The 25408-nt window shown below is 37.4% G+C and overlaps 1 protein-coding gene across 10 annotated transcripts in view; it reads right to left on the reverse strand.

Annotated features, from left to right (window-relative positions):
* Positions 1-25408, reverse strand: part of GRIA4 (glutamate ionotropic receptor AMPA type subunit 4) — a 680382-nt gene that overhangs the window by 126929 nt on the left and 528045 nt on the right. For all 10 annotated transcript variants that reach the window (XM_061440066.1, XM_061440062.1, XM_061440061.1 and 7 more), the window contains exon 6: positions 7556-7609. In XM_061440066.1, the coding sequence (XP_061296050.1) occupies positions 7556-7609 (54 nt within the window). The remainder of the gene's footprint in view (positions 1-7555; positions 7610-25408) is intronic.

A 25408-nucleotide genomic window follows, 5' to 3' on the forward strand; every position in this document is an offset into this window, starting at 1 on the left:
CCCAAGTCACACCAAGCCAACTGACATCTCAAAACTCACTACTGGAGACTTCATTGCACTCCAGAGAGAAGAAATCCAGTTCCACCCAACAGAACACTGACACAAGCTTCCCTAACCAGGAAACCTTGACCAGCCACCCATCCAACCCCACCCACAGCGAGGAACCTCCACAATAAAGAAGAACCACAAACTGCCAGAATACAGAAAGGCCACCCCAAACACAGCAATATAAACAAGATGAAAAGGCAGAGAAATACTCAACAGGTAAAGGAACAGGATAAATGCCCACCAAATCAAACAAAAGAGGAAGAACTAAGGAATCTACCTGATAAAGAATTCCAAATAACGATAATGAAAAATGATCCAAAATCTTGAAAACAAAATGGAGTTACAGATAAATAGCCTGGAGACAAGGATTGAGAAGATGCAAGAAATGTTTAACACGGACCTAGAAGAAATAAAAAAGAGTCGATATATAATGAATAATGCAATAAATGAGATAAAAACATTCTGGAGGTAACCAACAGTAAAATAACAGAGGCAGAAGTTAGGACAAATGAGGTAGAAGATAGAATGGTAGAAATAAATGAGGCAGAGAGGAAAAAAGAAGTAAAAGAAATGAGGACAACCTCAGAAGCCTCTGGGACAATGGTAAATGCCTGAATATTCAAACCATAGGAATTGCAGAAGAATAAGACAAAAAGAAAGGCCATGAGAAAACACTTGAGAAGATGAGAGTTGAAAACTTCCCTAAAATGGGGAAGGAAATAGTCATCCAAGTCCAAGGAACCCAGAGAGTCCCAAACAGGATAAAGCCAAGACACATATTAATCAAATTAACAAAGATCAAACACAAAGAACAAATATTAAAAGCAGCAAGGGAAAAACAACAAATACACAAGGGGATTCCCATAAGGATAACAGCTGATATTTCAATAGAAACTCTTCAAGCCAGGAGGGAATGGCAGGACATACTTAAAGTGATAAAGAAAATAACCTACAGCCCAGATTACTGTACCCAGCAAGGATCTCATTCAAATATGAAGGAAAAATCAAAAGCTTTACAGACAAGCAAAAGCTGAGAGAATTCAGCACCACCAAACCAGCTCTCCAACAAGTGCTAAAGGATCTTCTCTAGACAGGAAACAGAAAGAGTGTATAAACTCAAACCCAAAATAACAAAGTAAATGGTAACAGGATCATACTTATCAATAATTACCTTAAATGTAAATCTGTTGACTGCCCCAACCAAAAGACAAAGACTGGCTGAAAGGATACAGAAACAAGACCCCTACATATGTTGTCTACAAGACACCCACCTCAAAACAAGGGACACATATAGACTAAAAGTGAAGGGCTGGAAAAAGATATTCCATGCAAATAAAGACCAAAAGAAAGCAGGAGTAGCAATACTCATATCAGATAAAATAGACTGAAATAAAGGCCATGAAAAGAGACAAAGAAAGACACTCCATAATGATCAAAGGATCAATCCAAGAAGAAGATATAAGAATTGGAAATATATATGCATGAAACATAGAAGCACCACAATATGTAAGGCAAATGCTAACAAGTATGAAAGGGGAAAGTAACAATAGCACAATAATAGTGAGAGACTTTAATACCCCACTCACACCTATGGATAGATCAGCTAAACAGAAAATTAACAAGGAAAAACAAACTTTAAATGATACAGTAGACCACTTACCTAATTGATATCTATAGGACATTGCAACCCAAAACAATAAATTTCACCTTTTTGCTCATCTCAAATGCTAGTAAAGTAATGCTTAAAATTCTCCAAGCCAGGCTTCAGCAATATGAAAACTGTGAACTTCCAGATGTTCAAGCTGGTTTTAGAAGAGGCAGAGGAACCAGAGATCAAATTGCCAACATCCGATGGATAATCAAAAAAGCAAGAGAATTCCAGAAAAACATCTATTTCTGCTTTATTGACTATGCCAAAGCCTTTGACTGTGTAGATGACAATAAATGGTGGAAAATTCTGAAAGAGATGGGCATACAGGACCACCTGACCTGCCTCTTGAGAAACCTGTATGCAGGTCAGGAAGCAACAGTTAGAACTGGACATGAAGCAACAGACTGGTTCCAAATAGGAAAAGGAGTACATCAAGGCTGTATATTGTACCCTGCTTATTTAACTTATATGTAGAATACATCATGAGAAACGCTGGGCTGGAGGAAGCACAAGCTGGAATCAAGATTGCCAGGTGCAATATCAATAACCTCAGATATGCAGATGATACCACCCTTATGGCAGAAAGTGAAGAACAACTAAAGAGTCTCTTGATGAAAGTGAAAGAGGAGAGTGAAAAAGTTGGCTCAAAGCTCAGCATTCAGAAAACTAAGATCATGACGTCTGGCCCCATCACTTCATGGCAAATAGATGGGGGAACAGTGGAAACAGTGGCTGACTTTATTTTTCTGGGCTCTAAAGTCACAGCAGATGGCGATTGCAGCCATGAAATTAAAAGACGATTACTACTTGGAAGAAGGAAATGGCAACCCACTCCAGTACTCTTGCCTGGAAAATCCCGTGGATGGAGGAGCCTGGTAGGCTATAGTCTATGGGGTCGCAAAGAGTCAGAAACGACTGAGAGAGTTCACTCACTTGGAAGAAAAGTTATGACCAGCTTAGACAACATAATAAAAGGCAGAGACATTACTTTGCCAACAATGGTCCGTCTAGTCAAGGCAATGGTTTTTCCAGTGGTCATGTATGGATGTGAGAGTTGGACTATAAAGAAAGCTGAGACCGAAGAATTGATGCTTTTGAACTGTGGTGTTGGAGAAGACTCTTGAGAGTCCCTTGGACTGCAAGGAGATCTAACCAGTTCATCCTAAAGGAGATCAGTCCTGGGTATTCATTGGAAGGACTGATGTTGAAGCTGAAACTCCAATACTTTGGCCACCTGATGTGAAGAGCTGACTCATTTGAAAAGACCCTTATCCGGGAAAAGATTGAGGGCAGGAGGAGAAGGGGATGACAGAGGATGAGATGGTTGTATGGTGTCACTGACTTAATGGACATGAGTTTGAGTAAGCTCCGGGAGCTGGTGATGGCCAGGGAGGCCTGGTGTGCTGCAGTTCATGGAGTCGCAAAGAGTTGGACACTACTGAGTGACATAACTGAACTGAACTGAAGGGGAAGGTTCACAGCATTACAGGCTTACCTTAAGAAACAAGAAAAAAGTCAAATAAATAACTTAAGTAACTCTACACTTAAAGAAATTAGAAAAGGAAGGAAAAAGAACCCCAGTGTTAGTAGAAGGAAAGAAATCTTAAAAATTAGGGCAGAAATAAATGTTAAAGAAACAAAAGTTACCATAGCAAAAATCAACAAAGCTAAAAGTTAGTTCTTTGAGAAGATAAATAAAATTGACAACCATTAGCCAGACTCATCAAGAAACAAATGGAGACGAATCAAATCAACAAAATTAGAAATGACAATGGAGAGATCACAACAGATAACACAGAAATACAAAGGATCATAAGAGACTACTATCAACAACTATATGCCAATAAAATGGACAATTTGGAAGAAATGGAAAAATTCTTAGAAAAGTACAAATTTCCAAAGCTTAACCAGGAAGAAATAGAAAATCTTAACAGACCCATCACAAGCACTAAAATAGAGACTGTAATCAGAAATCTTCCAGCAAACAAAAGCCCAGGACCAAACGGCTTCACAGCTGAATTCTACCAAAAATTTAGAGAAGAGCTAACACCTATTCTACTCAAATTCTTCCAGAAAATTTCAGAGGAAGGTAAATTTCCAAACTCATTCTATGAGGCCACCATCACCCTAATACCAAAACCAAAGATGCCACAAAAAAAAAAAAAAAAAGAAAAGAAAAGAAAAGAAAAGAAAACTACAGGCCAAAATTACTGATGAACATAGATGCAAAAATCCTTAATAAAATTCTAGCAAAGAGAATCAAGCAACATAATTAAAAGATCATACAGGCAGCCGGGGACGGCGCCACGCAGGGGCCGAGCAGGACGCAGCAGTGGGACGCTCCGGGGAGGCCCGGGCAGCCGATGGTTTTGACGAAGTATCTTAAGGTTGCCGGCCCATCCCCTCTTCTCCTGCTACCTCTTGTCCTCACCCCTCCCTCCCCATCACCACCACCCTAAAAAAATAAAATAAAATAAAATAAAATAAAAGATCATACATCATGACCAAGTGGGCTTTATCCCATTGATGCAAGTATTCTTCAATATCTGTAAATCAATCAACATAATACACCACATTAACAAATTGAAAGATAAAAAACTATATGATTATCTCAATAGATGCAAAGAAAGCCTTTGAAAAAATTCAATATCCATTTATGATAAAAACCCTCCAGAAATCAAGCATAGAAGGAACATACCACAACATAATAAAAGTTATATATGACAAGCCTTCAGCAAACATTATCCTCAATGGCAAAAAATTGAAAGCATTTCCCCTAAAGTCAGGAACAAGACAAGGGTGCCCACTCTCACCACTATTCTTCAACATAGTGTTGGATGTTTTGGCCACTTCAATCAGAGTAGAAAAAGAAATAAAAGAAATTCAGATTGGAAGAGAAGAAGTAAAACTCTCACTGTTTGCAGATAACATGATCCTCTATTATAGAAAACCCTAAAGACTCCACCAGAAAATTACTAGAGCTAATCATATAGTAAAGTTCCAGTATTTAAAATTAACACACAGAAATCCCTTGCATTCCTATATACCAACAATGAGAAAACAGAAAGAGAAATTAAGGAAACAACTCCATTCACCATTGCAACGAAAATAATAAAATACTTAGGAATATATCTACCTAAAGAAACAAAAGACCTATATAGAGAAAACTATAAAACACTGATGAAAGAAATCAGAGAACACAAATAGATGGAAAAATATACCATGTTCATGGATCGGATGAATCAATATAGTGAAAATGAGTATACTACCCAAAGTAATCTACAGATTCAGTGCAATCCCTATCAAGCTACCAATGATATTTTTCATAGGACTAGAACAAATAATTTCACAGTTTGTATGGAAGTTAAAAAACCTCAATTAACCAAAGCAATCTTGAGAAAAAAGAATGGAACTGGAGAAATCAACCTGCCTGATTTCAGACTATACTACAAACCTACAGTGATCAAGACAGTATGGTACTAGCACAAAGACAGAAATATAGATCAATGGAACAAAATAGAAAGCCCAGAGATAAATCCACGCACCTATGGACACTTTACCTTTGACAAAGGAGGCAAGAATATACAATGGAGAAAAGACAATCTCTTTAACAATTGATGCTGGGAAAACTGGTCAACCACTTGTAAAAGAATGAAACTAGAACACTTTCTAACACCATACACAAAAATAAACTCAAAATGGATTAAAGATATAAACATAAGACTAGAAACTATAAAACTTCTAGAGGAAAACATAGGCAAAACACTCTCTGACAAAAATCAGCAGGATCCTCTATGATCAACCTCCCAGAATATTGGAAATAAAAGCAAAAATAAACAAATATTACCTAATTAAACTTAAAAGCTTTTGCACAACAAAGGAAACTATAAGCAAGGTGAAAAGATAGCCTTTAGAATGAGAGAAAATAATAGCAAACAAAGCAATGGACAAAGAATTAATCTCAAAAATATACAAGCAACTCCTGCAGCTCAATTCCAGAAAAATAAACAACCCAATCAAAAAATGGGCCAAGAACTAAACAGACATTTCTCCAAAGAAGTCATACAGAAGGCTAACAAACACATGAAAAGATGCTCGACATCACTCATTATCAGAGAAATGCAAATCAAAACCACAATGAGGTACCATTTCGCCAGTCAGAATGGCTGCAATCCAAAAGTCTACAAGCAATAAATGCTGGAGAGGGTGTGGAGAAAAGGGAACTCTCTTACATTGTTGGTAGGAATGCAAACTAGTACAGCCACTATGGAGAACAGTGTGGAGTTTCCATAGAAAACTGGAAATAGAACTACTATATGACCCAGCAGTCCCACTGCTGGGCACACACACTGAAGAAACCAGAACTGAAAGAGACACGTGTCCCCCAGTGTTTATCGCAGCACTGTTTATAATAGTCAGGACGTGGAAGCAACCTAGATGTCCATCAGCAGATGAATGGATAAGAAAGCAGTGGTACATATACACAATGGAATATTACTCAGACATTAAAAAGAGTATATTTGAATCATTTCTAATGAGGTGGATGAAACTGGAGCCTATTACACAGAGTGAAATAAGTTGGAAGGAAAAACACCAATACAGTATAGTAATGCATATATATGGAATTTAGAAAGGTGGTAACGATAACCTCACATGTGAGACAGCAAAAGAGACACAGATGTATAGAACAGTCTTTTGGACTCAGTGGGAGAGGGCGAGGGTGGGATGATTTGGGAGAATGGTATTGAAACATGTATATTATCATATGTGAAAAAGATCGCCAGTCCAGGTTTGATGCATGATACAGGGTGCTCGGGACTGGTGCAGTGGGATGACCCAGAGGGATGGTATGGGGAGGGAGGTGGGAGGGGGGTTCAGGATGGGAAACACATGTACACCTGTGGTGGATCCGTGTCAATGTATGGGAAAACCACTGCTGCTGCTGCTAAGTCACTTCAGTCGTGTCCGACTCCTGTGATCCCATAGACGGCAGCCCACCAGGCTCCCCCATCCTTGAGATTCTCCAGGCAAGAACACTGGAGTGGGTTGCCATTTCCTTCTCCAATGCATGAAAGTGAAAAGTGAAAGTGAAGTCGCTCAGTCTATCTGACTCTTTGCGACCCCATGAACTGCAGCCTACCAGGCTCCTCCGTCCATGGGATTTTCCAGGCAAGAGTACTGGAGTGGGGTGCCATTGCCTTCTCCAATGGCAAAACCACTACAATATTGTAAAGTAATTAGCCTCCAATTAAAATAAATAAATTTATATTAAAACAAAACAAAACCAACCAAACAAAAACAACACAAACTGCCAATGTGTATGACTCCTTACCACCCCATGGACTGTAGCCCACCAGGCAACTCTGTCCGTTGGATTTCCCAGGCAGGAATACTGGAGTGGGTTGCCATTTCCTTCTCCAAGGGATCTTCCCAGCTCAGTGATTGGACCCCCATCTCCTGCATTGGCAGGCAGATACTTAACAACTAAGCCACTAGGGAAGCTCATGTCAATATGTTAGTTGGATGCATAACTCTTTAACTCAAAAACTTACAATTTTACCTCTTAGTTGTGGAGAAAATCTTGTTGCTTTGACCTCTAATGGGAAGAACATTCCTCCAAAGATTTCTGAAATACTATCCCCTAGGTTATTATCCTTCAGACAATCTTAAATAAAACTCTCCATTTCTTAATGCCTTTTTTTGTGAACACATAAAAGTATCATCCTATGTGTTGTAAAAAACCTTAATAAGTAATGTAGTTTAACAATTTATTACAGTATTATTTTAAGGTGCGGTTAACATGATCTTGACTGTCTGAACAATTCTTATATAACATAGAAAATAAAGAGTTCTTACCAAGTTTGCAATGATATAATGGTAGCCTTTAACGTGCTTTCCAACACTCACAATCTGTGAAGATATAAGAAAATACAAGGCAATAAATTTAACTCTACTGAATGATTATATTTTTAAAAAAGAAGAATTTTAACTATTGCACCATAATTTCACATGGAAACATGATAAGAAAATAATATGTTAATAATTTTTTCTTGTAAAAGTGATTTATTCTAATACAAAGAAATTCATAAGCCACTTTAGAAATTAAGTGGTTTAAGTAAAAAAAAAATCAATCATACTGTATAAATGCAAAAAATTTTCATTATATATTATTCAGAAAACTACTATGCTGTAATTCCCTCAATGAGAATGACAATGAAACAAACCAATAGTTTGCATATATTTCTAAAAAAGAATAGTTCAACATAAGAAAGATTATTTTGGTTTAAATAATTTAGATGTACTTATTTTACTGATAATTTACAGGAATTCATGATAGACTGTTAGATATTTTCAACTGGTGAGAACGATTTTCTATGAGTAGATTGGATTGTTGTCCTGAAAAGCAAGTAAAGATTTTTCTAAAGTTCAGTATCTCTCTTTAGATACCGTGAATACTTAGTTAATTCACACTCACCTGTGGATGTAGCAATAGTTTACTATAATAAAAAGAATAAAGATAAAACAACATCAAAAGACCTTTATTTATGCTATATTTATTTTTTCAATGAATGTTTTTAGAAATGTTTAGAAAATTAGGAATAAGGAATTTTAGGAAAAAGTAATTCAATTTTTTAAAAAAAGTATAACTTTATTTCTATATTAGAAACCAATACAGTATTGTAGATTAATTAACCTCCAATTAAAATAAATAAATTTATATTTAAAAAAAGAAATTAAAATTCTTATTTTGCAATGCTGAAATTCCTTTTTAGAGAAAAATCTAATGGCAGTTACTAATGAGCTGCTCTGTAGACTCATTAGTATCTTCAAAGGTAGCAATAAAATATATTTTCATATACTTTTATCATTAAAAAACTGAATTTTTTGGTAGTTTAATATCTTCTAAAATAATTTTTTATAAACTAGTGATGTGTATGAAACACAGGAAAGCTATTTTATTTTATTTATTATAGTTTTCAAGATAGCAGAATAAAGCTACTTCTGCTTTCACAGCATTACAGAATAAAGCATTGGTTATATCCAGTATTTCAAAAGTTTCCATATGAGTTTTACAAGTTTAATTACTAAAAATATTCAATTTTATGAAATGTTTAGATAATCCCTGAAATGTTGGAGCAAAATCTCAATCAGACATTCTTTGTGAAAATTACTATTAGTAAGTACCAGCTTATTCTATATAGTATTTGTGAACTAGGGAGCTATGATATGGTTCTCATTTTCATTCTTATTCATTCCACAAAACCACACTTTCATGCAGGTGTAAAGCTTATTTCTGAGAGATTGGGTTTAATTTGTGCAGGATTGACACATTGCAAACTGGCCAGCACCAGAAACAACTTATCATATTTAAGGGTTGAGAAAGAAAGCATCTGGAAGCTAAAGATACACTAAATGAGACTTTACATTCTACTTCAATCCTTGGTTGGCTTTTAACCAGAGCCAAGTTGACCTCATATACGTCCCCTCTGTTTTAAACTCTCACCTGCTCTTTCTGCAAAGTCTAATCCATTAAAAAAAAAAAATATATATATATATAGTATAGTTGATTTAAAATGTTGTGTTAGCTTTTGCTGTACAGCAAAGGGAATTAGTTATACATATATATATATACATATTTATCCACTCTAGATTCTTTTCCCACATAGATCAATACAGAGTATTGAGAAGAGTTCCCTGTGCTACACAGTAGGTCTTTACTATTTGTATATGGTAGTGTGTATATGTCAATTCCAATCTCCCAATTTGTCTCTCCCCTGCTTGGGTGGAAGCCTAGGTAACCATAAATTTATTTTCTACACTTTATTTCTGTTTTGTAAAAATGTTCATTTGTACTATTTTTTTGTTTCAGATTCCACATATAAGCAATATCATATGATATTTACCCTCCTCTGTCTGACTTACTTTACTCAGTATTACAATCTCTAGGTCCATCCATGTTACTGCAAATAGCATTATTTTTTTTTCTTGGCTGAGTAGTATTCCATTGTATATGTGCCACATCTTATTTATTCATTCCTCTGTTGATGGACATTTAGATTGTTTCCATGTCCTGGCTATTGTAAATAACCCTGCAATTAAAACTGGAGCACACATATCTTTTTGAATTGTAGTTTATCTCTGAGCATATGTCCAGGAGTGGGATTGTTGGATTATATGGTAGCTCTAGTTTTAATTTTTTGAGAAGCCTCTTTACTGTTTTCCACAGTGGATGTGCCAATTTTCATTTCAACAGTGTAGGAGCATTACCTTTTCTCCATATGCTCTGCAGCATTTATTGTCTGTGGATTTTTTGGTGATGGCCATTCAGACCATTGTGAAATGATACCTCATTGTAGTTTTGATTTATATTTATCTAATAATTAGTGATGTTGAGCAATTTTTTATATGGTTTTGGCCACCTGTATGTCTTCTTTGAAGAGATTTCTATTTAGATCTTCCACCCATATTTTGATTGGGCTGTTTCTCTTTTGATATTCAACTGTGCAAGCTCTTTGTATATTTTGAGGATTAATCCTTTGTCATTTATTCCAATGTTTCAAATATTTTCTCCAACTTTGAGGGTTGTCTTTTCGTTTTGCTTATGTCTTCCTTTGCTGTGAAAACCTTTTAAGTTTAATTAGGTCTCATTTGTTTATTTTTATTTCCATTACTCTAAGTTCAGTTCAATTAAGTTGCTCAGTCGTGTCCGACTCTTTATGACCCCATGAACCACAGCACCACAGGCCTCCCTGTCCATCACCAACTCTCGGAGTTTACCCAAACTCGTGTCCATCAAGTCGGTGATGCCATCCAACCATCTCATCCTTTGTCGTCCTCTTCTCCTCTTGCCCTCAATCTTTCCCAGCATCAGGGTCTTTTCAAATGAGTCAGCTTTTCACATCAGGGCAAAGTATTGGAGTTTCAGCTTCAATATTAGTCCTTCCATGAACACCCAGGTCTAATCTCCTTTAGGATGGACTGGTTGGATCTCCTCGCAGTCCAAGGGACGCTCAAGAGTCTTTTCCAACACCACAGTTCAAAAGCATCAATTCTTCGTTGCTCAGCTTTCTTTATAGTCCAATTCTCACATCCATACATGACTACTGTAAAAATCATAGCCTTGACTAGACAGACCTTTGTTGGCAAAGTAATGTCTCTGCTTTTTAATATGTTGTCTAGGTTGGTCATAACTTTCCTTCCAAGGAGTTAAGTGTCTTTTAATTTCATGGTTGCAATCACCATCTGCAGTGATTTTGGAGGCCCCCCAAATAAAGTCAGCCACTGTTTCCACTGTTTCCCTATCTATTTGCCATGAAGCGATGGGACCAGATGCCATGATCTTAGTTTTCTTAGTTTTTTCACTGTCCTCTTTCACTTTAATCAAGAGGCTCTTTAGTTCTTCTTCACTTTCTGGCATAAGGGTGGTGTCATCTGTATATCTGATGTGATTGATATTTCTCCTGGCAATCTTGATTCCAGCTTGTGCTTCTTCCAGCCCAGCGTTTCTCATGATGTACTCTGCATATAAGTTAAATAAGCAGGGTGACAATATACAGCCTTCATGTACTCCTTTTCCTATTTGGAACCAGTCTGTTGTTCCATGTCCAGTTCTAACTGTTGCTTCCTGACCTGCATACAGTTTCTCAAGAGGCAGATCAGGTGGTCTGGTATTCCCATCTCTTTCAGAATTCTCCACAGTTTATTGTGATCCACACAGTCAAAGGCTTTGGCATAGTTAATAAAGCAGAAATAGATGTTTTTCTTGAACTATCTTGCTTTTTCGATGATGCAGCAGATGCTGGCAATTTGATCTCTGGTTCCTCTGCCTTTTCTATAACCAGCTTGAATATATGGAAGTTCACAGTTCATGTATTGCTGAAGCCTGGCTTGGAGAATTTTGAGCATTATTTTATTAGCGTTTGAGATGAGTGCGATTGTGTGGTAGTTTGAGCATTCTTTGGTATTGCCTTTCTTTGGGATTGGAATGAAAACTGACCTTTTCCAGTCCTGTGGCCACTGCTGAGTTTTCCAAATTTGCTGACATATTGAGTGAAGCACTTTCACAGCATCATCTTTTAGGATTTCAAATAACTCAACTGAAATTCCATCACCTTCTCTAGATTTGCTCCATTGCTCTAAGAGGTGGATCGAAAAAAAAATCTTGCATTTTTAAGTCAGAGAGTGTTGTGCCTATGTTTTCCTCTTAGCGTTTTATAGTGTCTGGCGTTTCATTTAGATCTTTAACCCATTTTGAATTTATTTTTGTGTGTGGTGTTAGGGAGTGTTTAAATTTCATTCTTTTACATTTATCTATCCAGTTTTTCCAGCACCATGTATAGAAGAGGCTGTCTTTTCTCCATTATATATTTTTACCTCCTTTGTCATAGATTAGGTGACCATAGGTGCATGGGTTTATCTCTGAACATTCTGTCCTGTCCCATTGATCTATATTTCTATCTTTCTGTACATACTGTTTTCATGGAGTATAGTCTGAAGTCAGGGAGACTAATTCCTCCAGCTGTCATTCTTTCTCAAATTACTTTGGCTATTTAGGGTCTTTGGTGTTTCAGTAAAAAATTGTAGAATATTTTGCTCCAAGTCTATGAAAATTGCCATTGGTAACTGAATAGGTATTGCATTGAATCTGTATATTGCCTTGGGTACTATAGTCATTTTAGCAATATTGATTCTTCAAATCCAGGAACATGGTAATCTCTACATTTATTAGTGTCATTTTTTATTTATTTCATCAATATATTGCAGTTTTTTTGAGTATAGTTCTTTTGACTCATTTGGTAAGGTTGTTCCTAATTTTATTTTTTAATACAAGAACAAATGGGATTGTAATTTCTCCTTTTGATCTTTTATTGTTAGTGTATAGAAATGAAATACATTTCTGTGTATTAATTTTGCATCCTACAACCTCCCCAAATTCGTTGATGAGATTTAGTAATTTTTGGTAGTATCTTTAGGATTTTTCTATGTATAGTATCATGTCATTTGCAAAAACTGACATTTTTACTTCTTTTCCAACTTAGACTTCTTTTATTTCTTATTCCTCTCTGATTCCCATGTCTAGGACTTCCAAAACTATGTTGAATAAAAGCAGTGCAAGTGTATATCCTTGTCTTGTTCCTAATCCTAGAGGGAATGCTTTCAGGTTTTCACTATTGAAAATGATGTTTGCTGTGGTTTTTATCATGCTGCTGCTGCTGCTATGTCGCTCCAGTCATGTCCGACTCTGTGCGACCCCATAGACGGCAGCCCACCAGCTGCTCCCCTGTCCCTGGGATTCTCCAGGCAAGAACACTGGAGTGGGTTGCCATTTCCTTCTCCAAGTCATGAAAGTGAAAAGTGAAAGTGAAGTCGCTCAGTCATGTCTGACTCTTAGTGACCCCATGGACTGTAGCCCACCAGGCTCCTCCATCCATGGGATTCTCCAGGCAAGAGTACTGGAGTGGGGTGCCATTGCCTTCTCTGGGTTTTTATCATATACAACCTTTATTATGTTAGGTATGTTTTCTTGATGCCCACTTTCTGGAGAGGTTTTTTTTTTTTATCATAAATGGGTGTTGAAAGCTTTTTCCTCATCTATTGAAATAATCATATGACTTTCATTTTTTAATTTGTTAATATGACATATCACTTTGATTGATTTGTGTGTAGTGAAGAATCCTCACATCCTTGGGATAAATCCCACCTGATCATGATGTATGATTCTTTTGATGTGTTTTTGGATTTGGTTAGCTAGTATTTTGTTGAGGATTTTTGTGTCTATGTTCATAAGTGATAGTGGCCTATAATTTTCTTTTTTGTGTGTAATATCTTAGTCTGCTTTTGGTATCAGGATGATGGTGGACTCCTTGAATATGCTTCAGAGTGTTTCTTTGTCTGCAATTTTTTGGAAGAGTTTGAGAAGGATAAGCATTAGCTCCTCTCTTAGTACTTGATAGAATTAGCCTGTGATGCCATCTGGTCCTGGACTTTTGTTTGTTGGAAGGTTTTAATCATAGTTTCAGTGCCAGTGCTTGTGATTTGTCTGTTCATATTTTCTATTTATTTCTGATTCACTCTTGGAAGGTTGTACTTTTCTAAGAGTTCGTCCATTTCTTCCAGGTGGTCCATTTCATTGGCATATGGTTTCTTGTAGTATTCTCTTATTATCTTTTATTTCTGCCGTGTCAGTTCTAACTTCTTCTTTTTCATTTATATTTTGCTAATTTTATTTCTCTTCTTTTCTTCTTGTGTGTGGCAATATCAACAACACATTTGGCTCAAGAACTGCTAGCCAGCTTAACAGTGCAGTGATGGTTCAAGAAGTTTTGCAAAGGAGACAAGAACCTTGAAGATGAGGAGCATAGTAGCCAGCCATTGGAAGTTGACAATGACCAACTGAGAGTCTTCATCATCAAAGCTGATCCTCTTTCTACTACATAAAAAGTTTCTGGAGAACTCAATGCTGACTATTTAATGGTCATTCAGCATTTGAAGCAAATTGGAAAGGTGAAGAAGTGCAATAAGTGGGTGCCTCATGAGCTGACCAGAAACAAACAAAAATTGCTTTAAGGTGTTGTCTTCTCTTATTCTACGTAACAACAATGAACCATTTTTCAATCAAATTGTGATGTATGACAAAAAATGGATTTTATAACAATTGACAACAACCAACTCAGTGGTTGGACCAAGAAGAAACTCCAAAGCACTTCACAAAGCTAACCATGCCCCCCTAAAATGGTCATGGTCACAGGTGGTCTGCTGCTAGTCCAATATACTACAACTTTCTGAATCCCAGGGAAACTACTACATCTGAGAAGCATGCTCAGCAAATAGACGAGATACACTGAAAACTCCAATGCCTACAGCTGGCATTGATCAACAGAATGGGTGCAATTCTTCTCCATTACAATGCCCAACCGCACATCACACAACCAGTGCTTCAAAAGATGAACAAATTGGGCTACAAGCTTTTGCCTCATCCGACATATTGACCTAACTTTTTGTCAACCTTCTACCACTTCTTCAAGCATCTGGACATCTTTTTTTTTTTCCAGGGAAAAAGCTTCTACAACCAGCCAGATGCAGAAAATTCTTTCCAAGAGTTTGTTGATTCTTAAAGCATGGACTTATATGCTCCAGGAAGAAACAAGCTTATTTCTCATTAGCAAAAATTTGTTGATTGTAATGGTTCCTATTTTGATTAATAAAGATATATTTGACCCTAGTTTTGATGATTTAAAATTCGAGGTCGAAAATCACAATTACTTTTGCATCAACCTTAATAGTAACTTCGGTTTTTGTTGTTTTTGATCTTCTTTTTTATCTAGTTGCTTTAGGTATAAGGTAGGTTGTTTATTTGAGATTTTTCTTGTTTCCTGAGGTAATATTCTATAGCAATAAACTTCCAGGTAGAACGACTGTTGCTGTGTCCCATAGGTTTTGTCATTTATTTGCGGGTATTTTTAAAAATTTCCTCGTTGATTTCTTCAGTGATCCATTGGTTGTTTAGTAACATATCATTTAGCCTCTATGATATATATATCATATATATATATATATATATCCTTTTTCCTGTAATTGTTTTCTATTTTTATAGTGTTGTGGTCAGAAAAATGTTTGATATGATTTCAATTTTCTTTTTTTAAATTTAATTTAATTTTTTAACTTTACAATATTGTATTGGTTTTGCCATATATTAAAATGAATCCACCACAGGTATACATGTGTTCCCCATCCTGAACCCTCCTCCCTCCTCCCTCCCCGTACTATCCCTCTGGGTTGTCCCAGTGCACCAGCCCTGAGCATCCAGTATCGTGCATCGAACCTGGACTGGTGACTCATTTCATATATGATATTATACATGTTTCAATGCCATTCTCCCAAATCATCCCACCCTCTCCCTCTCCCAAAGAGTACAAAAGACTGTTCTATACATCTGTGTCTCTTTTGCTATCTCACATACAGGGTTATTGTTACCATCTTTCTAAATTCCATATATATGCGTTAGTATATTGTATTGGTGTTTTTCTTTCTGGCTTACTTCACTCTGTATAATAGGCTCCAGTTTAATCCACTTCATTAAAACTGATTTAAATGTATTCTTTTTAATGGATGAGTAATACTCCATTGTGTATATGTACCACAGCTTTCTTATCCACTCATCTGCTGATAGACATCTTGGTTGCTTCCATGTCCTGGCTATTATAAACAGTGCTGCGATGAACATTGGGGTACACATGTCTCTTTCAATTCTGGTTTCCTCAGTGTGTATGCCCAGCAGTGTGATTGCTGGATCATTAAACTTGATTTGTGACCCAAGATGTGATCTATCCTGGAAAATGTCTCATGTGCACTTGAGAAGAAAATGTATAGTGTTGCTTTCTGATGGAATGTCCTGTAAATATCAAAGTCTATCTGGTCTAATGTATCATTTAAGGCTTGTGTTTCCTTATTAAATTTTCTCTGTGGACGATCTATCCATTGGTGTAAATGGGATGCTAAAGTCCCCACTGTTATTGTATTACTGTCAATTTATCTTTTTATGGATATTAGGTTTTGCCCTTTTTATTGAAGTGCTCCTTGGTTGGGCACATATATATTTACAATTGTTATATCTTCTTCCTAGATTGGCCCATTGATCATTATACAGTGTCCTTTCTTGTGTCTTGCAACAGTTTGTAAGTCTATTCTCTCTGCTATGAGTATTGCTACTCCAGCTTTTTTTCAAGTTCCATTTGCATGGAATACTTTCCCACCCTCCCACTTTCAGTCTGTATGTGTCTCCAGGCCTTTTGTAGGCAGCATATATATGAGCCTAGTTTTTGTATCCATTCAGTCTTTTGGATGAAACCTTTAATCCATTCACATTTAAGGTAATTGTCAATAAGAATGTTCCTACTATCACTTTCCTTAACTGCTTTTGGTTTCTTTATGTAGGTGTTTTTCCTTCCATTTCTGTTTTGTTCTCTTCTCTTGTGGTTTGATGACCATTTTAAGTGCTGTGTTTGGGTTGTTTTTCTTCATGTGTACCTATTGTAGTGTTTTTTTTTTTTTGGGGGGGGGCGGAGGGGGGATTTGTATTTCCCATGTGGTTTTGATTTAGCAATCTATATACAAATAAGGTTGTTTTAAGTTGCTGATTTCTTAATTTCAAGTGCAATTCCCATTCCATGCATTTATACTCTGCTTTACTTATGATTGCTTGTTTTGATAGCATATTTGTATATCTGTGATTTCCTACTTTTATTATATAATCTTTCCTTTAGCACTGAGCTTTCCCATTTGTAATTTTCTTGTTTCTCATTGTGGCTTCTTTTTTCCCTTCCTACTGAAGTTCCTTTAGGATTTGTTTTAATGCTATTCTATCGATACTTTTGGTTATATTGAAAGCTGTTGATTTCTCTGAGGTATCTGAATGAAAGCCTTGCTGGGTAGAATATTTTTTGTTGTAGGTTTTTCCCTTTCATCACTTGAAACATATTGTACCACTTGCTTATGACCTGCAGAGTTTTTGCTTAAAAATAAACTAATAACCTTATAGGTGTTCCCTTTATATTATTTGTTTCTTTTCTCTTGTTACTTTTAATATTTTTCTCTGCGTTTAATTTTGATAGTTTGATTAATATGAATCTTGGCATGTTCATCCTTGAGTTTATCTTTTATAGGACTCTCTGCACCTCCTGCACTTGGGTGACTATTTCCTTTCACATGTTAGGGAAGTTTTTGACTATAGTCTCTTCAGATATTTTTGTGGCCCTTTATCCTTTTTTTCTGGGCACCCCATAATATGAAGGTTGCATTTAATGTTGTCCCAGAGGCCTCTGAGATAATTCTCATTTCTTTTCATTCTTTTTTCTTTATTCTATTCCACGGAAGTTACTTTCACTACTCTGTCCTCTAACTCACTTATTTATTCTTCTGCCTCAGTTATTCTACTATTGATTCCTTATAATGCATTTTAAAATTTCTATTATTGTGTAACTCATCTCTTTTTGTCTCTCTTTTAAATCTTTTATTTCTTTGTAAATCATTTCTTTTATCTTTTTGATCTGTACTTCCATTCTTTGTTGAGATCTTGGATCGTCTTTACTGTAATTACTCTGAATTCTTTCCTTGGTATATTGCCTATATCCTTTTAATTTCATGTTTCTTGTAGGTTTTTATCTTGCTGCTTCATCAGCAATGCATTTCTCTGTCATTTCATTTTGTTATCACCTTAACTGTTTGTGGTCTCCTTTCCACAGGCCTCCTTTCTTAACTGTTTGTGGTCCTCCTTTCTCCATTTCTCCATTTCTGTTGCTTCTGGTGACCGACCCCTGGTAGGTGATGTCGGTCCAGGGGCTTTTGTTGGCTTCCTGATGGGAGGGGGTGCTGGTGCTTTCCCTTTTGTAGGTGGAGTTGAGTCTTGTCCCATGGATAGGCAGGGAAATGTCAAGAGGTGCATTTTGGTGTGCTTGTGAGCTTAGTAAGACTTTAGGCAGCCTATCTAATGATGGGCACAACATTTTCTTGTCTTGTTAGTTGTTTGGTGTAAGGCATTCCAGCACTGGAGCCTGTAGGCTGTTGGGCAGGGTCGGGTGTTGGCATCAAAATGGGAACCTCCTGGAGATATCATCCTAAGTAATTCTCTGGAGCTTCTGCTACTAATGTCCTCATCTCCCTGGTGAACTATAGCCGACTTCTGCCTCTCCAGGAGACTTTCCAATTCACATAAATTAACCTAACACCAGTTCATCTGGAGATATTTTCTTTTTGTGCTGAGTACCAGTGTCTGTGATAAGTTCTATGTGCCCTCCAAGAATTGAGTATCTGTTTTCCCCAGCCCTATGGGTCTCTTGCCCTCAAATCCTGCTGGTCTTCAAAGCTAAATGCTTCAGGGGTTCCTTTTTGTAATTCCAGACCTGCAGGCAGTCTTTAAGGGTTATTTTTATGTGGGAACATTGAAGTCTGCTTGGGTTTAACTTTGTGTTTGTGTGTGTGTGAGAGAGCTGCTTATAGTATGGATGTCCACCACCTCTCCTCAGCATACGCTGGCCATTATTAACTTGATAGGGTTGTTTGACTGATGTTATGGTGACCGGAGCCTGCCCTGGATGTTGAGCAGAACTTCCCCTTTGCTTTGTTTGTCAGCACCCATCATTCTCAGTTGCAGAGCTCCTCTTTCCCATTCCCTAAGTCTGTCTTCTCCCAGCTAACAGTAGTCCTTCCCTTAGGTCTGCTCTCTAAACCCCATTTTTTAGCACCCAGGCCCTGACCACCTTGGGTACAAATGGCTCTGGCTGGGATATGCAGGGCTGTGTTTGCACCCTCTGTGTAGGTCTTATTCTACCCTGCCTACAAAAGACTGGGTGCTGTGCTCACCTCCAAGCTCTTGAATCTTCCCTTCTATCCTAGCTCATCTTTCTCTGCTGAGGGGGCTTTCTCATATGGGGGACCCACTCCTCTCCTTCTACCCCCTCAAGAGTGTGGGTGCTATCTCACTTCCTCTCCTCTTCTTTGTCCTTTCTTCTTTCTTCCATATTACATGTTTACATGGGGAGCTTTCTTGCCTTTTTGGTGTCTGAGCTCCTCTACTAGTGTTTATCAGGTGCTCTGTGAAAATTGTTCCATGTGTAGATGTATTCTTGATGCATTTGTGGGGGAAAGAAAAACAACATCCTCCTACTTCTCCACTATTATGACTCCTCAACCCTTTTATTTTAAATCCAGAATATATAAACTGTGTTGGAAAACAGAGTTTTGCATACATGGTTATTGGTGAAATGGAGTCTCTGCTCATCCCTTTTCTTTTTGATTACATCTAAGACCTTTTTCGTTGTGTTAAGGATTCTATAGTTTCATTACAATGAGCTTGAATTTTTACTTTTTAATTTTTGTTTAATTTGTTCAGCATTTTTGTGTTTCCTAATTTTGAGGATTGTATTTCAACAATTCTGGGAAATTCTCAGCCAATATCCCATATACTATCCATTCAAATTTATTTTTGTTTCTAACTGATATTGCAATGTTAATATCAGTAGGCTTAGGGCCACTTTTATGATAATATCTCAGTTACCAGATTCCCAGATCACAGTATGTCCTATAAATTCAAACTGTACTCTGCCTAAAGAAAGCTGTGAAGACAAGTTCTCACAAACATCTTTCCCTCCCTACATTAAGCCCAGGCCAAGACAGAAAATACTTCAATAGTAGATTGTTTCCTATTCTTTCTCTTTATTAAGGTGTTACCCTTCAATAGTCTGGCTCTGTAAAGGACTTAAGATCTAACTTATTACCTTGACTGAGCACAAAGTTCCTGTTCTTGGGTAAGCATTAAATCCTCAGTCAAACTACCCAATCTGACAACTTCCTTCAGCACAGTCATCTTTCATTCTTGGTTCCTAAAGATTTTCTTTACTTTCCTGGAAATTCAGCTATGCATTTATAATATTTTATTTAGCATTCCTGTATGTTTTATATTACCAAATTTATGTAGTCCATAGTTTATCTAAAACTGAACTTCCCTTGACAGTATCACCATAAAGATGAGGTCAAGAAACAGATATACTGGAGTATAAAAAAGATCAGTAAATAAGTAGTTTAATTACTCATGTTATTGGGTAATGTGAACCTGAGTGATTTAGCATGGGTTGAGCAGACTGGAGAGCTCTTATTCTCTGGCAATTTCAGGTACAGCCTGTACAAAGATAATTATCAAGGATGGTTGGTACTCATTTGGGAAACTATTTGGGAAATCTATTACTGACTTTTACTAGAGATTCCTGTTATTTAATCTCAGCATGGTTTGTGTTGATGATGGACAGGGAGGCCTGGCATGCTGCGATTCATGGGTTTGCAAAGAGTTGGATACGACTGAGCGACTAAACTGAACTGAACTGAGCAATCTGTTATTTATTTCTTGCTAATTCACTATAACTTTTCTCTGGTGTGGCTATTTAAGCATTTTACATTATCTCTTTAAGTCCACATATCATCCTGCCTCTTGTTTCTCAGCTTGCAATCTCTGTGTGGCTTTAGTCAATAACCTCTAATTTCTATTAAATTTATTTTAAAGTAAAAGCACTTATAAATGTTAGAAAGATATGAGACCAGTGGAAATTCTGCACTAGGTGTCTTCATGAAAAAAATCACTGTCAGTTCTAGATTGCCTAACAAAGATCTATAATAAATAAAACTTTTGTAATATGTATTTTAAGAGGTGAGGACTTAACAAAACCACAAAGAACTGAAAGTGACATAAATCCTGGCAGAAAAGACCTTGTAGAGCTTGATGCACCCCAATAATCTGGAAGCTGAGAGCTCAAGGAGCAGAAATCTTAAGATTTATTTACTTGGATGATGATGCTAGAGAGAATATTATTTTTGCTGAACCAGATCCTGGCTGAAAACAAACAAACAAACCAATGTTCTAGATAAACTGTTGCAAAGGCTTCATTGCCTTTGAACACTCACCACCCTAAGCTTGTGTACCCATAGCATGAGGTCAGATTTTGGTTCTCTAGAACTAGAGGGAAATATCTTTGTGGAAAATAACCAAAGTTATACTCCATAGTAAAGTGTCCTACACATAGAGGGTCATTTGTCTAAAGTTTTTTTTTTTTTTTAATGTTTCTGTAAAACTGACAATATTATGGGTATGTTTTTTCATGAATTTCATCATCACAGCCAAAGTGAAGACTATCTTTTAAAACAAAAACAAATCTGAGTGATTTGATGTTGGATGCAAACTAAATATCATGTCTCTACATATCTGATGTTATTCTTTTATAATGAGGGAAAATAAACAGCTTGAGGTGAACGATGTCAATATAAACTGGCACTACCTTCATACAAGTGTGCTTGGCCAAGTTGTTAAGAGAAAACAATGCCTAGGGTAAGGACTTGGTTGCAATGATTTATTATGGACTTTCATAGGGACAGAAAAATGTGAGTTAGAGGATCTTCATTTCCATTCTTTTCATCTTCTTAAAAGATATAGAGGAAGCAAATAAATAATAATGAACTGTTTGAGTCTGTTTGTGTTCTGAAGCATATACAAGTCATATTAATCATATTCTTTCAAAGAAGTCCATCTTTACAAGAATAAAATGCTTATGTACTGTGCTGTGCTTAGTAGCTCAGTCATGTCCAACTCTTTGCGACCTCATGGACTGTAACCCACCAGGCTACTCTGTCCATGGGTTTTCTCCAGGCAAGAATCCTAGAGTGAGTTGCCACGCTCTCCTCCAGGGTATCTTTCCAACCCAGGAATTGAACCCAGTTCAATTTGGCTGAGGCCAAACTATGGTAGGGGTAGTTATGATAATGGTGACCTCCTTCAAAAGGACTTATGTCAGCATGTCCCACGGCTCCCAGGACTGCTGTATTCAATGCCCCGGACCCTGTGGCAGGCCACTGTATACCTAAGTCAAGCCAGAGATTCCTGGACACTCACAGGCAAGTTTGGCTCAGTCTCTTGGGGGGGGGATCACTGCTCCTTTCTCTTGGGTCCTGGTCACACAAGGTTTTGATTCTTCCTCCAAAAGTCTGTTTCTCCCATCCTGTGGAAGTTCTGTAATCAAATCCCACTGGCCTTCAGAGAACTCTGGGGGTTCTCATTCCCTTTGTCAGATCCGCAGTTTGGGGAATCTTTTGTAGGCTCTAGAACTTTTGCAACAGTGCAAGAACTTCTTTGATATAATTGTTCTCCATTTTGTGTGCCATCTGCTCGGTGGCTCTATTGTATGGCTAATGACAACCTCCTCCGAGAGGACTTATGCCACATGCCAAGCCTCCCAGGTCTGCTGCAGCTAGACCCCCTGTCCTTGCAGCAGGCCACTGCTGACCTGTGCCTCCACAGGAGACACTCAAACACTCAAAGGCAGATCTGGCTCAATTAAAAGATGGCAGAGTAAAAAGACATATACTCATCTTTTTCTGGGAGAACTCCAAAATTGCAACTCACTATTGAATAACCTTCAACAGGAGAATGCTGGATCCCAATAAAAAAAAGATACCCCAGGTCCAAGGGCAAAGGAGAAACTGCAACAAGATGGTAGAAGGGATGAAATCGTGTATAGAATAAACCCCCATACCTTTCAGAGTTGCTTGGAAGGCTCAAACAAAACCTTGTGTGTGCCAGGACCCAGAGGCCTCCCAAGAGACTGAGCCAGACCTGACTGTAAATGTTAGTTAATGCAAATCTAACTCATGCTAAGTGCCTTCAGTCCTGTCCAACTCTTTGTGATCCTATGGACTGTAGCCTGCCAGGCACCTCTGTCTACAGGATTTCTCAGTCAAGAATACTGGTGTGGGTTTCCATGCCCTCTTCCGGGGATCTTCCCAAGCCTGGGATCAAACCCATGTTGCTTATGCAGGCAGTGTTTGAACAGCTTGGTTTCATCTTGAACATATTTGATATGCAATTCATCAAATGTTCCTTCGTGTTGTTCAGTGCCTAGTTCTAACTGTTGCTTCTTGATCTGCATATAGGTTCCTTCATAGTCCTTCATATATCCCTATAATACATATGTGAAAATATCTGAGTTTGAATATAAATTTTATTCCCATCCCCACTGCTCCCTCAAGTTATATATTTATTCATTGGTGATATGTCTAGTTAAGGAGATCTCAAGAAATGAGATATTTTTCTTAGTAGGAAGCAACATGAGAACATCATTTTCATGGAATGCATGGCCTTTAAATCCAACCAACCTGAAGGTCTGATTCTGTGACTCTGTAGTGTTGAGATTTTGTGAACCACTGATCAAGAGATACTTGTGTAACATATCCATGTGCTATATTTCTTTTATCATGTTCATTTGAAATATTATCATCTGAACATTTTTCCTCTTTTATTTTTCTTAATTCAAAACTTGCCTTATGCTTTAGGACATATTTTATTTTCCCTTATTTTTTTGTGAAGTGAAACGTAAAGAAGTGTTTGAAAAAAATTCCGTGGCCACTTTTGCTGGAAAGACTAAGTTAAATAGGACTTAAGAGGTTTCTTTGTTGTAGGAATTTTTAGAGACTTTATGCTAACCTCCACTGAATTGGTTTCCCACATGACCCAGTGGTAAAGAATCTGCCTTCCAAGGAGAGAGACACAGGAGACATGGGTTCCATCCCTGGGTCGGGAAGATAACCCAGAAGAGGAAATGGCAACTCATTCTTGTATTCTTGCCCCCAAAATTCCATGGACAGAGGAGACTGGAGGGATACAGGCCATGGGGTTGCAAAGAGTCAGACATGACTGAGTGACTGAGCACACATGCATGCGAAATCCCAAGAGCAAAATATAGTATGAAGTTCTTTAGAGTTTTATAAGTTGTTTAAGGATATCCTTCCTATAGCATCACTCTTCATTCATCTCTTTAACTTCTACATACATTAGAGACTTCAGCTGTTTCATCAGCACTTTTCTTATTTCTCTTCAGTGTTAATCATTTTATCCATGATAATAACTAAACTACTGAAACAAGAACTCCCCAGGTCAGTACATGCTCAATATGCTACTGAAGATCAGTGAAGAAATAACTCCGAAAAGAATGAAGAGACAGAGCCAAAGCAAAAACAACACCCAGTTGTGGAGATAACTGGTGATAGAAGTAAAGTCCAATGCCGTAAAGAGCAATATTGCATAGGAACCTGGAATGTTAGGTCCATGAATCAAGGCAAATTAGAAATGGTAAAACAGGAGATGGCAAGAATGAACATCGACATTTTAGGGATCAGCGAACTAAAATGTACTGGAATGGGTGAACTTAATGCAGATGACTGTGGGCAAGAATCCCTTAGAAGAAATGGAGTAGCTATCATAGTGGATGTGACTGGTGATAGAAGCAAGGTCCGATGCTATAAAGAGCAATATTGTATAGGAACCTGGAATGTCAGGTCCATGAATGAAGGCAAATTGGAAGTGGTCAAACAAGAGATGGCAAGAGTGAATGTCGAAATTCTAGGAATCAGAGAACTGAAATGGACTGGAATGGGTGAATTTAACTCAGATGACCACTATATCTACTACTGTGGGCAGGAATCCCTCAGAAGAAATGGAGTAGCCATCATGGTCAACAAAAGAATCCGAAATGCAGTACTTGGATGCAATCTCAAAAACAACAGAATGATCTCTGTTCGTTTCCAAGGCAAACCATTCAATATCACAGTAATCCAAGTCTATGCCACAACCAGTAATGCTAAAGAAGCTGAAGTTGAACGGTTCTATGAAGACCTCCAAGACCTTTTAGAACTAACACCCCAAAAAGATGTCCTTTTCATTATAGGGGACTGGAATGCAAAAGTAGGAAGTCAAGAAACACCTGGAGTAACAGGCAAATTTGGCCTTGGAATACAGAATGAAGCAGGGCAAAGACTAATAGAGTTTTGCCAAGAAAACGCACTGGTCATAACAAACACCCTCTTCCAACAACACAAGAGAAGACTCTATACATGGACATCACCAGATGGTCAACACCGAAATCAGATTGATTATATTCTTTGCAGCCAAAGATGGAGAAGCTATATACAGTCAGCAAAAACAAGACCAGAAGCTGACTGTGGCTCAGACCATGAACTCATTATTGCCAAATTCAGACTTAAATTGAAGAAAGTAGGGAAAACCACTAGACCATTCAGGTATGACCTAAATCAAATCCCTTATGATTATACAGTGGAAGTGAGAAATAGATTTATGGGACTAGATCTGATAGATAGAGTGCCTGATGAGCTATGGAA

Source organism: Bos javanicus, chromosome 15 (assembly GCF_032452875.1).
Source record: "Bos javanicus breed banteng chromosome 15, ARS-OSU_banteng_1.0, whole genome shotgun sequence".
Taxonomy (NCBI): Eukaryota; Metazoa; Chordata; class Mammalia; order Artiodactyla; family Bovidae; genus Bos; species Bos javanicus.